Raw genomic sequence first — 13,910 nt, forward strand, 5'->3', positions numbered from 1 at the left:
AGTGGTGCCAGGCTACGCAGAACCTGCAGGATTGCATCCAAGTCACCCCATCTCTCCGGGACTCTTTGACCTGGTGGTGTGTACTCTCTAATCTGGAATGGGGGGATTTCTTTCCGGAGTCTTCCTTCTCAAATTGTCATCACCAAGGATTTATTTATGGCTTTTCTATACAGACGTTCATTTGCACATTAAATTGGTTTATAATGAAACAACTAGAAAAACATGAAATTAGTATAAGATAAGAAGTTACAACTCAAAACTTAAACATCTCAAGAGTTCAGGACAGTTAAGTTACAGGAAGTAGAATGGAGAGAGGTTCAACTAATGGCAAAATTTTAACACATACAATAGTAATATTGGTGAGAAACAAAAACTTGTATAACTATATTCGAGCTTCAGGGCTTGATTGTCGGTGTGGAAGGTTGTTATGAAAAGGCTTGCTTAAACAGCCAGGTTTTCAATTTTTTTTTTTTTTTTTTAATTTTCTGTGTTGGGCTCTAGTCTTAGTTCTTGGGGCATTGGTTCCAGATGGAAGGACCAGCAAGAGATAGTGCTCGTTCACGGGTAGAGATGAGGGTATTGGCGAGGATCTGGTGGTTCTTTTTGGGGTTTTGAGAATGTGCCATTGCACATTTTTGATTATGTAGAGTCTTGTGTATTAAGGTTAGACTCTTAAAGAGTATTCTGAGGTGAATGGGAAGCCAGTGGAGGTCTTTTAGAATAGGCGTGATATGTTGGTTTCTTCAGGTATTTGTAAGGACTCTGGCGGCGGCATTTTGTAATAGTTGAAGGGATTTGAGAGTTGCGGCTGGGCGGCCTAATAGTATAATGTTGCAGTAATCCACTTTAGAGAATATTATTGCTTACAGGACAGTTCTGAAGTCCTTGTGATGTAGGAGGGGCCTTAATTTTTTTAGTACATGTAGTTTATAATAGTCCTTCATTGTTGTGTTTATGAATTTTTTTAGACTCAATTTGCTATCTAAAATTACACCTAGGTCTCTCACATCTAGCGCAATTAGGTGTTTAGATTGATTGATTGGAGGTGATATCTAATAGGATCTTATCGTTTAGTTTGGCTACGTGTTCCAGGAGTTACTGGTGTTACTCCAGTCCCTAGACTATTGTTAATGTATTTCTGGTGAAACTGAGGGAGACTAAGGAAATCAAGAAAGCTAAAAGTCAGGCGGAAGAAAGGATTGCCAAAGATGTAAAAAGAGGTGACAAAATATCTTTCAGAATTATTGGAGAAAGGAGAAAAGTCTGAAGTGCTATAGTGAAATTGAAAGGTGACAATGATCAATGTGTGGAGAGAGATGAAGAAACGGCAGAAATATTAAACAAATACTTCAGTTTGGTGTTCACTGAAGAAGACCCTGGAGAAGGACCATAGGTGGAGATGGGGTAGATGAAACTCCATTTACAGAAGAGAATGTATGGAAAGAGGTAGGAAAACTGCAAGTGGACAAGGCCATTGGAATAGATGAGGTTCATCCCAAGATATTGAGGGAGCTCAGATGTGCTGGCAGGTCTGCTGCGTGACCTGTTCAATAGATCCCTAGAAACGGGAGTGGTGCCAAGTGATTGGAGAAGAGCGGTGGTGGTCACGCTCCACAAGAGTGGTAGCAGAGATGAAGCTGAAAACTACAGGACGGTTAGCCTCATCTCTGTGTTGGGAAAATTAATGGAGACTCTGCTGAAGGAAAGGATAGTGTACTATCTACAGTCAGGAGGATTGCTGGACCTGAGGAAACATAGATTCACTAGGGGAAGGTCCTGTCAGACAAATCTGAGCTTTTTGATTGGGTAACTAAAGAACTGGATTGAGGAAGAGCACTTGATGTGATCTACTTTGGGTTTCAGCAAAGCTTTTGATACAGTCCCACATAGGAGACTTGTGAGTGAGTGCCAAGGTGGTGGTGTGGATTACAAACTGGTTGATAGAAGATGGCATGTGATGGTAAATGGAACGTACTCTGAAGAGAGCAGTGTTAAGCAGAGTGCCACAAGGATCAGTGTTGGACTGGTTCTGTTCAGTATCTTTGAGCGACATTGTAGAAGGGGATAGAAGGTAAAATTTGTCTATTTGCAGATGATACTAAGATCTGCAACAGCATGGATATACCAGAAGGAGTAGAGAGAATGAGTCATGATTTAAAGAAGCTTGAACAGTGGTTGAAGATATGGCAGCTGGGATTCAATGCCAAAAAGTGCAGAGTCATGCATCTGGGGTGCAGTAATCCAAGAGTTGTATGATATGGGCGTGAAGGGCTGTTATGCACGGAGCAAGAGAGGGACCTTAGGGTGATTGCTTCACGGTCTTCATGTTGATAGATGCTAAGTGACAAGGTGATAGCTAAAGCCATAAGAAGGCTGGGCTGCATAGAGAGGAATAACTAGTAAGAAAAAGGTGATAATCCCCTTGTACCAGGTCCTTGATGAGGCCTCACCTGGAGTACTGTGTTCAGTTCTGGAGACCGTATCTCAAAAGGGACAGAATGGAGGTGGTCCAGTGAAAGGCAACCAAAATAGTGGGTGGCCTCCATCAAATGACTTATGAGGAGAGTTTGAAAGACCTAAATATGTATACTCTGGAGGAGAGGAGGTGCAGGGGAGATATACCTTTCAGGTATCTGAAGGTATGTTTTAATGATGCACAATCAACAACGAACCTTTTTCCGTTGGAAAGAAATCAGTAGAATTAGGGGGTCACAAAATTAAACTATATAGGGAGCATGACTCAGAACCATGTCAGGAAATATTTCTTCACAGAGAGGGTGGTGGATGCCTGGAATGCTCTTCTGGAGGAGAAGGTGAAGACAAAAACAGTAGATTTCCTAGAGGCATGGGATATAAACACTGTAGATCTCTAAAGGTTAGAGGATGGAAATGAAGAAATGAGTGCATGGGTGTAACTTGCTGGTGTGGTGGTTACCACACACAACCAATAAGTCTTCATACTGTTGATGCAACTCCATCATTGCTCTCTGCTTCAACGGCAGGAAGTAACAGGGAATTGGTCTCAACGCAACAAACAAGGGTCCTGACTTTGGTCTGGGAAACTGATAAGTATGGGGGTGACTTGTATAGCTCAGCAGAAACTACCATAAGCTTGCTGGGCAGACTGGATGGACCATTTGGTCTTTTTCTGCTGTCATTTCTGTTTCTTGTCTGAGCTCAGACTTTCATGTTGGTTGAGTATGGACATGGTTATCTGTATTTAATCAAGTTTGATTGCTAGTCTGTCTACAGTTACTTTTGAAGAGAATACTGGCAGGCTGATTTCACTGCAGGAGTAAATATACTGTGACGTCAGTGTGTTCCGTCTCATCTGCTGGTAGAGGTGCATAACCCACTGGTCCTGAGCCCATCTGTCTATATTAAGGAAAATTAAGTTATTTCTCATTTAGTAACTTCATTGAATGTTCCCTAGTCTTCATACTTTTTTAAAAGAATAAAAACCCAATTCGTGTTTACCCATTTTACTTCACTCTATTATTTTATAGACCTCTTGTCTATCATATCTTGCTTTAGCCATCTCTTCTCCAAGCTGAAGAGCCCTAACCTCTCTATCTTTTCCTCACTGGGGAATCTTTCCATCCCCCTTTATCATTTTGGTTGCCCTTCTCTGTATCTTTTCTGCTATATCTTTTTTGAGAAATGGTGGCTAGAACTACATATAACTCAAGGTTCAGTTGCACTATGGAGCGATTCAAACATTATGATCTGTCTTATTCTCCATTCTTTTCCTCATAATTCCTAGCATTCTATTTGCTTTCTTGGCACCACCACACACTAAGCAGAGGATTGAAACATATCCACAGTGAAGCCTAGATTTTTTGCTGAGTGGTGACTGAGTGGAACCTTGCATTATATAGCTACAATTTGGGTTACTCTTCCCTAGGTGCATCATTTTACACTTTTCCACAATAACTGTCATCTGCCATTTGGTTGCCCAGTCTTGCAAGCTTCTCTTGCAATTTCTCATAACCCTCTCTTTTGATTTAACAACTTTGAATAATATTGTATCATTGGTAAATTAGATAATCTCACTCTACTTCCCATTTTAAGGTCTTTTATAAATGGTAAACAGCAGTGGTCTGAGTAAAGATCCTGGTGCACTCCATTATTCACCTTTCACCAATGAAAAAATTGACCACTTATCCCTCCTCTGTTTTCGATCTTTTAACCAATTCCCAATCCCCAGTAGGACATTGCCTCCTATCCCATGACATCTGGCACCCTCTCCTCATTGAATTTTCAAATTTCCCCATCAAAGAAATTGATCAAGTTTCTCTGACAAAATCTATCTCTGATTGAAAAAAAAAGCAGTTTCAAATTCTGTAATCCAAGGTGTTGCATATAGGGAAAAATAACCCTTGCTGTAGTTGCACGATGTTAGGTTCCATTTTAGGAGCTACCACCCAGGAAAGAGATCTAGGTGTCATAGTGGATAACGCATTGAAATAGTCAGCTCAGTGTGCTGCAGCAGTCAAAAAAAACAAACAGAATGTTATGAATTATTAGGAAGGGAATGGTTAATAAAACGGAAAATGTCATAATGCCTCTATATTGCTCCATGGTGAGACCACACCTTGAATACTGTGTACAATTCTGGTTGCCCCATCTCAAAAATGATATAATTGCGATGGAGAAGGTACAGAGAAGGGCAATGAAAATGACAAGGGGAATGGAACAGCTCCCCTATGAGGAAAGACTAAAGAGGTTAGGACTTTTCAGCTTGGAGAAGAGACAGAAGAGGGGTGATATGACAGAGGTGTTTGTCTTGAATGAGTAGATGTGACTCGGGTATTTACACTTTCGAATAATAGAAGGACTAGGGGGCACTCCATGAAGTTAGCAAGTAGCACATTTAAGACTAATCGGAGAAAATTCGTTTTCAGTCAACGCACAATAACGCTCTGGAATTTGTTGCCAGAGGATGTGGTTAGTGCAGTTAGTGTAGCTGGGTTCAAAAAAAGTTTGGATAAGTTCTTGGAGGAGAAGTCCATTAACGGCTATTAATCAAGTTTATTTAGGGAATAGCCACTGCTATTAATTGCATCAGTAGCATGGGATCTTCTTAGTGTTGATTCTTGTGGCCTGGATTGGCCTCTGTTGGAAACAGGATGCTGGGCTTGATGGACCCTTGGTCTGACCCAGCATGGCAATTTCTTATGTTCTTATACATTGTTAGAAATGGCAACATTACATATACAGTATTAGCATTGTATCCTTTTGCACAATCATCAGCAAAGAATATAGAAAGCAGAAGTTGCAACCAATAGTTTCAGTAAAGTTCTAATGTTTAGAGCTGATACTACCGTAGCATAAATATGTGATGGCAAGAGAGAGGTTCAGACAGTCCATGTTGAAAGAGTGCACTCAAAGGGAGTACAGCCTAAGGGCCACAGCAGCAGAGTTAAATAGGAAGTAAGCAAGATCAGGACCAAAGAGTGGAGCATGACAGCAGAAGGCCCAGGAGAAGACAAAGCAGCATAGAGGCAAGAGGCCCAGGAGAAGACACAGCAACATGGAGGCAGCAGGAGGATGAGATGAGATGAGACACCAGCATGGTGGCAGCAGCAGGATGAGATGGGACACCAAGTACTTGTGACTTGGATTGGCCACTGTTGGAAACAGGATACTGGGCTTGATAGACCCTTGGTCTGACCCAGTAAGGCATATCTTATGTTCTTATTGAATTCCAAAAACCACCCCATGCTCTGCTTCAGCAGAGATTCCATTAATTTACTCATAGCCAAGATCATAGTAACCTGCTTGTAGTTTTGGGACTCCTCCTTGCATATGCTTTTGAGAAGAGAAATCATATCTGCCTGTCCCCTGTATTTTGGAGACACTCCTGGCTCTAAGGAGCGATGGATAAGATAAAATAGTGGCACTGCTAGAAATTCCCTTTTAAAATCCCATTTGGCCCTATTGTTAGCTGCTCACAAACACAGTCTGAAAACTGAAATCCGCTGCTCTTCCATTCCTGTTTGTGGGATTTTTCTGTGGTATTAGTCCAGGGTGGCTTTTATGCATCAATAAGATGTCATTCAGTGTAAGCTAAGACCTGTTTAAACCCAGTCTGTTCTAGCTTTTGAAGAATAAACTTAGAACATTTTCATGTACTAACACATTCTGATGATGCTACTTTTTATCACTTTTACAGCTGAACCTCAAAACAGTGCCCAAGCTGTTCCAGTTATAGCCAATGAAACAGAGAGCACAGTAGCCACTTGCATCTCTGCTAACGGGAGGCCTCCATCTGAAATAACATGGCAGTCAAGCCTTTCTGGCAATGTTACTACCACACAGAGCAACAACACTGATGGCACAATCACAGTCACCAGCCAGTTTAAGACTGTTCCTACGAGTCAAGCTGATGGGAAAATGGTCACCTGTGTCATCAAGCACAAAGCAAGCAAGGAGCCTGTCAGCATTCCAGTGGTTCTATCCGTTCAGTGTAAGTACTTCTCCTCCTTCCAGTGGTTCTATCCGTTCGGTCTCGGTACTTCTCCTCCTTCCAGCGGCTCTGTCCGTTCGGTCTCGGTACTTCTCCTCCTTCCAGCGGCTCTGTCCGTTCGGTCTCGGTACTTCTCCTCCTTCCAGCGGCTCTGTCCGTTCGGTCTCGGTACTTCTCCTCCTTCCAGGGGCTCTGTCCGTTCGGTCTCGGTACTTCTCCTCCTTCCAGGGGCTCTGTCCGTTCGGTCTCGGTACTTCTCCTCCTTCCAGGGGCTCTGTCTGTTCAATCTCGGTACTTCTCCTCCTTCCAGGGGTTCTGTCAGTTCAGTGTCAGTACTTCTCCAATGTGGAGACTGGAACAAATTGTTCCCTGCAGAACGATAGATGTTGATTCTATCATTTTATATGTAGATCCCCCAGAGGTGACTATCGAGGGATATGATAACAATTGGTACATCAGCCGGAGTCAGGCAGACCTCAAGTGCACAGCTAAGGGAAACCCATCGCCAACAAGCTTTGAGTGGACAAGGTAAGTGCAAGTCTTGCAGTCCTTGAGGCCATGCAGCAGGCAATATAGGTAGCCCTGAGTTTATGGTGGATGTGTCCTGTGATGCTGCTTTAATGTGAATATTTCTGTAACATTTGTATAGATCCTGACATTTTCTGGCAGTAACGGTCTCCCTATGCACAGGTTGTTCATGACAGGCAGTGCTTTCCAAGGCAGTCTCTGCTGTGGTCTTATTCTCATGTCTGTTTGATTGTAGCTCTAACGGGTCTCTGCCCGATACGGTGGAAGTCATCAACAACCTCTTGGTGGTGAAGCCAGTGGACCATCGGGTGAACATAACTTTTATCTGCAAAGTATCGAATGCAGTGGGGACCAACTTCAGGCAGCTGAGTGTTCTGATCCGAGGTAAGATGCCCTCTTCACTTGCTGCATTACGTGGGGAGAGTTCAGTAGCTATCACACTTACCCCTCTGCCGCTGTACGGGATCATTCTCTGTAAGAGACTGACCTTCTAACCTCTGAGTAGCTACACGTGGAGAGCTGGACCGCCATGCTTGTTCTCATTTCAATATCTGTTTAGTGCTGTAGTAGTGCCTGATGAGACTGACTGAGGTGTGTGCACAGAACGTGGAAGACGTTTGAGTAGACGTGTTTCACGACGGAGGTGTGTGCACAGAACGTGGAAGACGTTTGAGTAGACGTGTTTCACGACTGAGAAGTCTTCCCATCAACCCTGCGAGAGGTAGTGTAGAAGCACCCTGAGGATTCCTACCCTGACACTTGCCCCTGGAGACAATCTTCTGATTTAGTGCATCGCAAATGCTGCAGGCAGTGGATTTTCTATCTGCCTATCTGTAGAGGTCTGCAGCTGCTCACTGAAGAGCAATAAATGAAGACTGCTTTGTTGCATGCTGGCAGTGAGGAGGACCATAGGGACTGTATTGCATGGATGGATTTTGTGATTAATAATGTAAGGGCAAGCAGCATCTTCAGTTTTCCTTTTTCTATAAGGTTTTGTTTTGTTTTTTGTTGTTGCTGAGCGTAATTCCCCTGTGTAATACATAAACTACCCAAAAATAAAATAGTTTGATTTTACTTTGCCACAGACCTCTGCGATCAGCAGGGACCGTTTTGAAAAGGTTATTTTGTCCTTCCCCAGTACAGTGGAGTGGGTCTGAGATTAGCATAAGTAAATGCGGCCTCATGCATTGAAGCTAGGAATATGGGGACGCGTCCAGCTTGTTACTGGGCTTTTGCACTGAAGATGTCCCGTGGGTTCTGTTCCGATTCTTTGATCTGTGATGACCTCCTTAGAGATCCCATGTGTGGCGTTAGCATGAAAATGTCAGCCTTTCCTATGGGGCCCCCAGCAGGTAGCGAGCCTGGGATACTAGCGGGCTTGGTGAGGTTTTGAATCTTCTCCAGTTCGTCTCTTAGCAGAGAATCTCCGAGATGAATCTGGGTCTTCTAAGCCGGTACTAGTAATGGGAAAAGGGGGTGCTGGGAGAGGTCAGCCAGGCAGCTCCAGCTGTTGCTGCTCCTGCTTCATGGCTTTGGATGTGCGAGGACGTGTGCGTGATTCTTACATCTGTCCACACGTGTATTTCTTTTATCCAGAGCGAGCCCTGATGCAGCAGCAGAGCAACGCTGGAGCCATCGCTGGTGGTGTAATCGGGGGGATCCTGGTGCTTCTGTTGTTGGGTGCCCTTGCCCTCTTCATCCTAAAGAGAAAGAAGAGCGATGCCAAGAACAACTCCTATACCCCCAAGACTCGGATCTTTGGTAACGGTGCCACATCCCACGATTTCACTTACCACGAGGACTCGGACAAGCCCCTGAAAGCGCCTGCCGCAGGCCTGCCCCGGGAGGAGCTGCCCCACACCCAGCCAGAGGAGGAGAAGTATCAGGCGTTTCTGGCGGAGGAGGAGGAGGAGGAGCGCTTCAATGAAGTGGGTCCCATGTTGCAGCTGAGCTCCCACTACCGGGGGGACGATCCCTACGTGGATGAGGACATGGAGTCTCAGAATGACGGCTCGATGATCTCCAAGACGGCAGTCTATGTCTAAGGGGGGATGTCTGTCTGAGCTTCACTTATTTATGCGACGGATCGAATCCCAGCCTCTGCCCAGGGGATCTCTGCGCTGCCTTTGGACATTCTCGGACTTCTCTTTATGGGGAAGTGTTGGGGGGGCTGATGCGGAGAGAGGGACATAGAGGGAGGAAAGGGAGCTGCGGTGTGACCTCGCCACAATCACAGCTCTCTTTCTTCTGCGGGTCTGCAGATCTATGGACCTCGCTGATGCTTTGTTGAAGGTTAGTTTTTTGCTTTCCCAAAAGAGCAGCCTGGACTGTGGGCCTGAGATCTTTGTAAAACTTGTATTTCTATGGGACCTTTATTAAAAATGACTCGGGGGGGCTGGGGGGGTCCCTGAAATCCTGGGACCGGTGTAACTTAAGGAGATAATGGTGCTGCTTCTTTCATGGGCTGTGCTATCCTCCTTGTTTAACACCAGTGACAGAATATTCCAGAGCTGAATAAACACAGTCCTGATGGCAGCAGCACCTCCCTCAGCACAGTTGGGTTGAGTGTGTGGATGTGAAAGTAACCGATGCTCGTTCAGTATCTGCATCCAGGTAGATAAGCCTGGAAGGAGCTGCTCGGACAGCTTTTGCTGAACTGTGTGTGTTACCAGTGGCGTCTGCCTGTTGCTAACCATCCCTGAGCTCTGCAGATGTGCAACTCCCCGCTCCTTATAAAAAAAAAAATAAAAAAAAAATCGGTGGAACATTTTTATTTCCTTTTCTTCCTGTTTGCAGAAAATGCTCTGAAACGCTCCAGTTGTGCTCTGCCTTCCCATCACATTAAATGATTTGCTAGGAAAACAGAGCCAGTGCTTCCCAAGTCACGTAGGCTTGGATGTAACACAAACCCCAACTTAAACGCTGTCCCAATTTTTTAAAGAAACGTGTTAAGAGTGGCAGTAACGTAGACTATTTGGCCCATCCACTCTGCCTCGTTGCCAGCGGTAAGGTGGGCTTGGCAGATCACACACTGCTACTTGCAGCTCTGCACACTTTTTTTTTTTTAAGCGAACATTTTACTGCCAATGCAGCAAGGAGTGTTTTTGCTCAAATACTGTGCATTTAAATGAATGCCTTTGCATGGAAAATCCATACAAATGAAGGCATTAACTACTACATCCCAGTGTAGAGAGGGGCTTGGCTTAATTCACAACTTGGTAGCGCTGGAAACGTCACTCCTGGTCCGAGGTGACCGGAGAACGCTGCCCGTCCCTCCGTCTTGCTCCTGTGACCGCCTCCTCACTACTGCTGCCGTGCCACAATTCCCTGATCCCTGCTCCTTTTAGGAGACTCATTAATCTGAGTACACAAGAGGAGTCCCAGGGCAGGGAGAAAAGTGATATAAAATCGCAGCTTGAGCAGTGTCCCTCCCAGACTCAGGATTTTCTGGCTCTGAGGTATGGAATTTTGCTGGGGGGGGGGTTAGGAGGAAGTAGGTGCAAGCTGAAAGGCCCCCATGCATCTGTACATTTTACAAAAGTCATCAAAAATGTCTGGGAAATGAATCATTTTTCTTTCTTAAGACTAATTTCAACAGAATTGGGAAGCGACTTTTTAAGGCACCATGAACTCCCCTGTTCCCCAAGTTAAAATCTGAGCTCTAACTCTGATGCATTAGGTTACTATTGGGAGTTTGAAAAGTTTGTGCTGAGTTTCTTAGCTCATTGTTTTAACGCTGAGCCTCCGGTTAGATGCTTTTTGGCTCTTGTGTGTAAATCCTAGCATTAAAGTCAATTCTTCTGGTACATTTAGCAGACTGCAGTGCCTGCTTATTGCCCCCTTGCAGCACCTGGAAGTTGGACAGATAGGTTCTTAAAGTGTCCTTTTATTGTATCCGATCTGTATTTGCTGACCTGATGGAGCAGTGCTAACGGTTGCCTCTGCAGTTCCTGGATGGCTGCAGCAGAGCACGGTTTGTGTAACTGCACAGGAAGAGAGAGAGGATAGCCACAAACTCTGCTGCTGTCATTCACTGCCCAAATGCAATTTTTTTGTGCTGATTTTGGAATCCCGTGAAGTTCAACGTCTCCTCCGTATATGGGGCATGAACGGCATGCAGAGCTGTTAAGTGCTGTCCTTGTAAGGCCGAGGAGTAATGGAAAGTGACGTCTCGGGCAGAGTGCCCAGGGGAAAAGACCCGGCACTTTATCCCGTGGAGAGCAGGACGAGGGTTTCTAAGTAACCGAGAACGTGGCAGGCCTCAGGCTGGTGTTTGCTTCCTTCTGGTCCTCAGCTCTGCACAGGTTACAGAGGGGGGTACTGATACTGTGCTGAAAGGGCTCCGGGCTGGACATAAGAGACATTTTCAGGCTCCATGATGTGCTCTTTGACCCTGCACTTCTCGCCCATCTCCTGCGATTCCTTGCAGTGTAGGTTTTACTACGCTGAGGCGCTCAGCCCTCCTGGGGAGCGTGGGAGGCTGCTTCAGACCTGCCTGCTCAGCTCAGTTATGTTTTTATTATTAGGGTTTGTTCATTTTTGTTGAAATATTCACTTTTTTTTCTGTAATGTGGGATTTATTATCTTCTCTGATCACTACTGATGAACCTGCATTCTGTGTAGGATTCCCTTGCATTTTCACTTTTACTGTTTAGTCGTGTTTTATATAAACAATGTCACTGCTAGGGGTGGGGTCTCTGCCTGATGGGGCCTGGGTGAGCTGTTTCCTAAATTTGATTCCTGAACTGTTGCAGTTTTTGTTTTCTCTCACTGTATAATAAATGTGTTTTTTGTTTTTTAATGAATGATCTGCTTCTGGTCTGACTTTATGGGCACAGCCTGGGATTTGGTTTCCTGGTTGGTTGGGTGTTTTTTGTTTTTTTGTTTTGGGGAAACAAATGTTTTTTTCCTCTGAGAATTTGACAGTTTTGTTTATAATTTGATCAAAAAATGTCCTTTTTTTCTGTTTTTACTTTCCTGTCAGTGGCCATAGAGCAAGCCGGCTCAGGCTAGTTCTCTGCAGTTGCCTTCCATGTAGTGGCAGTGTCTATCTTGGGCATTTTTTGGTATTTTTCAGAATTCAGGTCCATGTTAGCCAGCTGTAAGATTTTGAGATGATATAGGACACAGCAAGAGCAGTTTTGAGATGCCTTATGGACAGATTAACATTAACTGCTATTGTCTAAGGATATTTGAACAATATTGTACTTTTAAAGTTAGCCCTGGCTGTTGAGAGAGAGCGAGAGAGATTCGTATGGGGATTTTATTGCGGCTGTTGCATGTTGCACTGATGTGGAGCCTCCATTGCAAAGTTTGCCTGGAACGTGTATAGCGATGCATGCTTAGACTTTCTGCTGTGTGGTGGTGCAGAGCAGTCTTGTCCAACCTCTTGGTTCGGAGGGGGGCCTTGCGAGGCCGGATTAACAGCATCACTATTATTAAAAACACCAAACTACAACTTGAGAGAGTTTTTAAAGTAGCGTAGTCCAACAGTCTACTCTACTCCTAAAATTTAGATTCTAAAAAGTTAACCAAAGTCTCTCGTGTCATAAGCTAATCACGTTCAGTGGGAAATCTGACACTGCTTTTGTTTACACAAGTAGTCTGTCTGCTCCAATTGTAGAGCTTGCAATGCGCAATGAGGCTGTTAAATGTTCATCTGTAAGCAGAGACTGTGACTTTGTATTTGCATTTTTCCTTCTTGAAAACAACTTCTCAGCAGTAGGTGCTACCAAACATAGCAATGAACGTCTTGGCATCTTGTGACAGATTGGGGAACCTGTGAGGTGAAACATAAGACCTGTAGAATCTCAGAAGATCCTGTTCAGTAAAGGTGCCCTTCAAATCACTGTCATTCTTAATGCAATGAGTTCCATCTGGTATTTATCAGCACAGTCTTTCGGATCAGTTTGAAACGGATTACTCAGTAGCTTCATGACATCACTGTTTTGTTTTGGGTTTTTTTCTGAAATCCTCAAACTTTTGTTTGAAGTCATCAATCAGTATGACAACTAATTCTGAGTACGTCTCATGTTGCACTGTGTCAGTAGGTCTCGTAGAAAGACTGTCAAGTGTACAACTTCAGAATCAACTGTGAATGAATAAGCTCCAATTTCTCAATGAATGTTCATATAATATGTGCGGCAGATAATTCTTTCATTGAAGTTTCACGTTCAAGTCTGCCATATATTTGATCGTATCAACCAGAAATGCCAAGTCACTCACCCACAAATTATCATCTAGGAAACTTATATCCTTCCCTTTGTTGGCCATGAATGTCTTTATTTCATCACGTAAACTCCAGAATTTGGATAGCGTGCCTGACCTGCTGAGTCATCAAACTTTGCTGAAGCAAATCACATCATCATGATCTGAGCCCACTACCTCCAGAAAAGATTTAAACTCCCTGTGATTCAGACATTTGGATTGTATGAAGCTGACACTAGATACGACTTTTTCCATCACATTCTTTATTTTCAGTTTGTTGGCGCACGAGTTTTCCTGGTGAATGATGCGGTGGTGTATGACTTCCTGTGGCACTGATTTCTCCAACAAGGTCGCAAATCCGTTCCACTTCCCTGCCATGGCTGGCGCTCCATCTGTTATGCCAATCAGCTTGTTCTCACACAGATTGAACTTCTCCATTACCTGTTTTACTTTATGAAAGATCTCCTTTCCTGTTGTCGTGCCCTTCATAGGACACAGATATCAAGCAGTTTCTCAACAACAGAAAATGTTTCTGTAACTCCTCTTAGAAATATTGCCCTCTGAGCTGTGTCACTTATGTCTGTGCTCTCATCAACTGCCAAGCTGTAAAACTCGCAAGCATCAAGTCTATTGATCAAAGTCTCTTGAATGTTTGTCGCCAGGCCATCAACTCTTCTAGCAATAGTCAGAGAGGCTGACATCTTGC

At 44.2% G+C, this 13,910-nt stretch overlaps 1 protein-coding gene across 1 annotated transcript in view; it reads left to right on the forward strand.

The window, feature by feature from the left end:
- Nucleotides 1–13,910, forward strand: part of NECTIN2 (nectin cell adhesion molecule 2) — a 126,189-nt gene that overhangs the window by 56,521 nt on the left and 55,758 nt on the right. Inside the window, 3 exon segments of the mRNA XM_029576033.1 lie at nucleotides 6,176–6,469; nucleotides 6,880–6,997; nucleotides 7,233–7,381. Coding sequence (XP_029431893.1) covers nucleotides 6,176–6,469; nucleotides 6,880–6,997; nucleotides 7,233–7,381 — 561 coding nt within the window.

The sequence above is a fragment of the Rhinatrema bivittatum genome, chromosome 14, assembly GCF_901001135.1.
Source record: "Rhinatrema bivittatum chromosome 14, aRhiBiv1.1, whole genome shotgun sequence".
Classification (NCBI taxonomy): Eukaryota; Metazoa; Chordata; class Amphibia; order Gymnophiona; family Rhinatrematidae; genus Rhinatrema; species Rhinatrema bivittatum.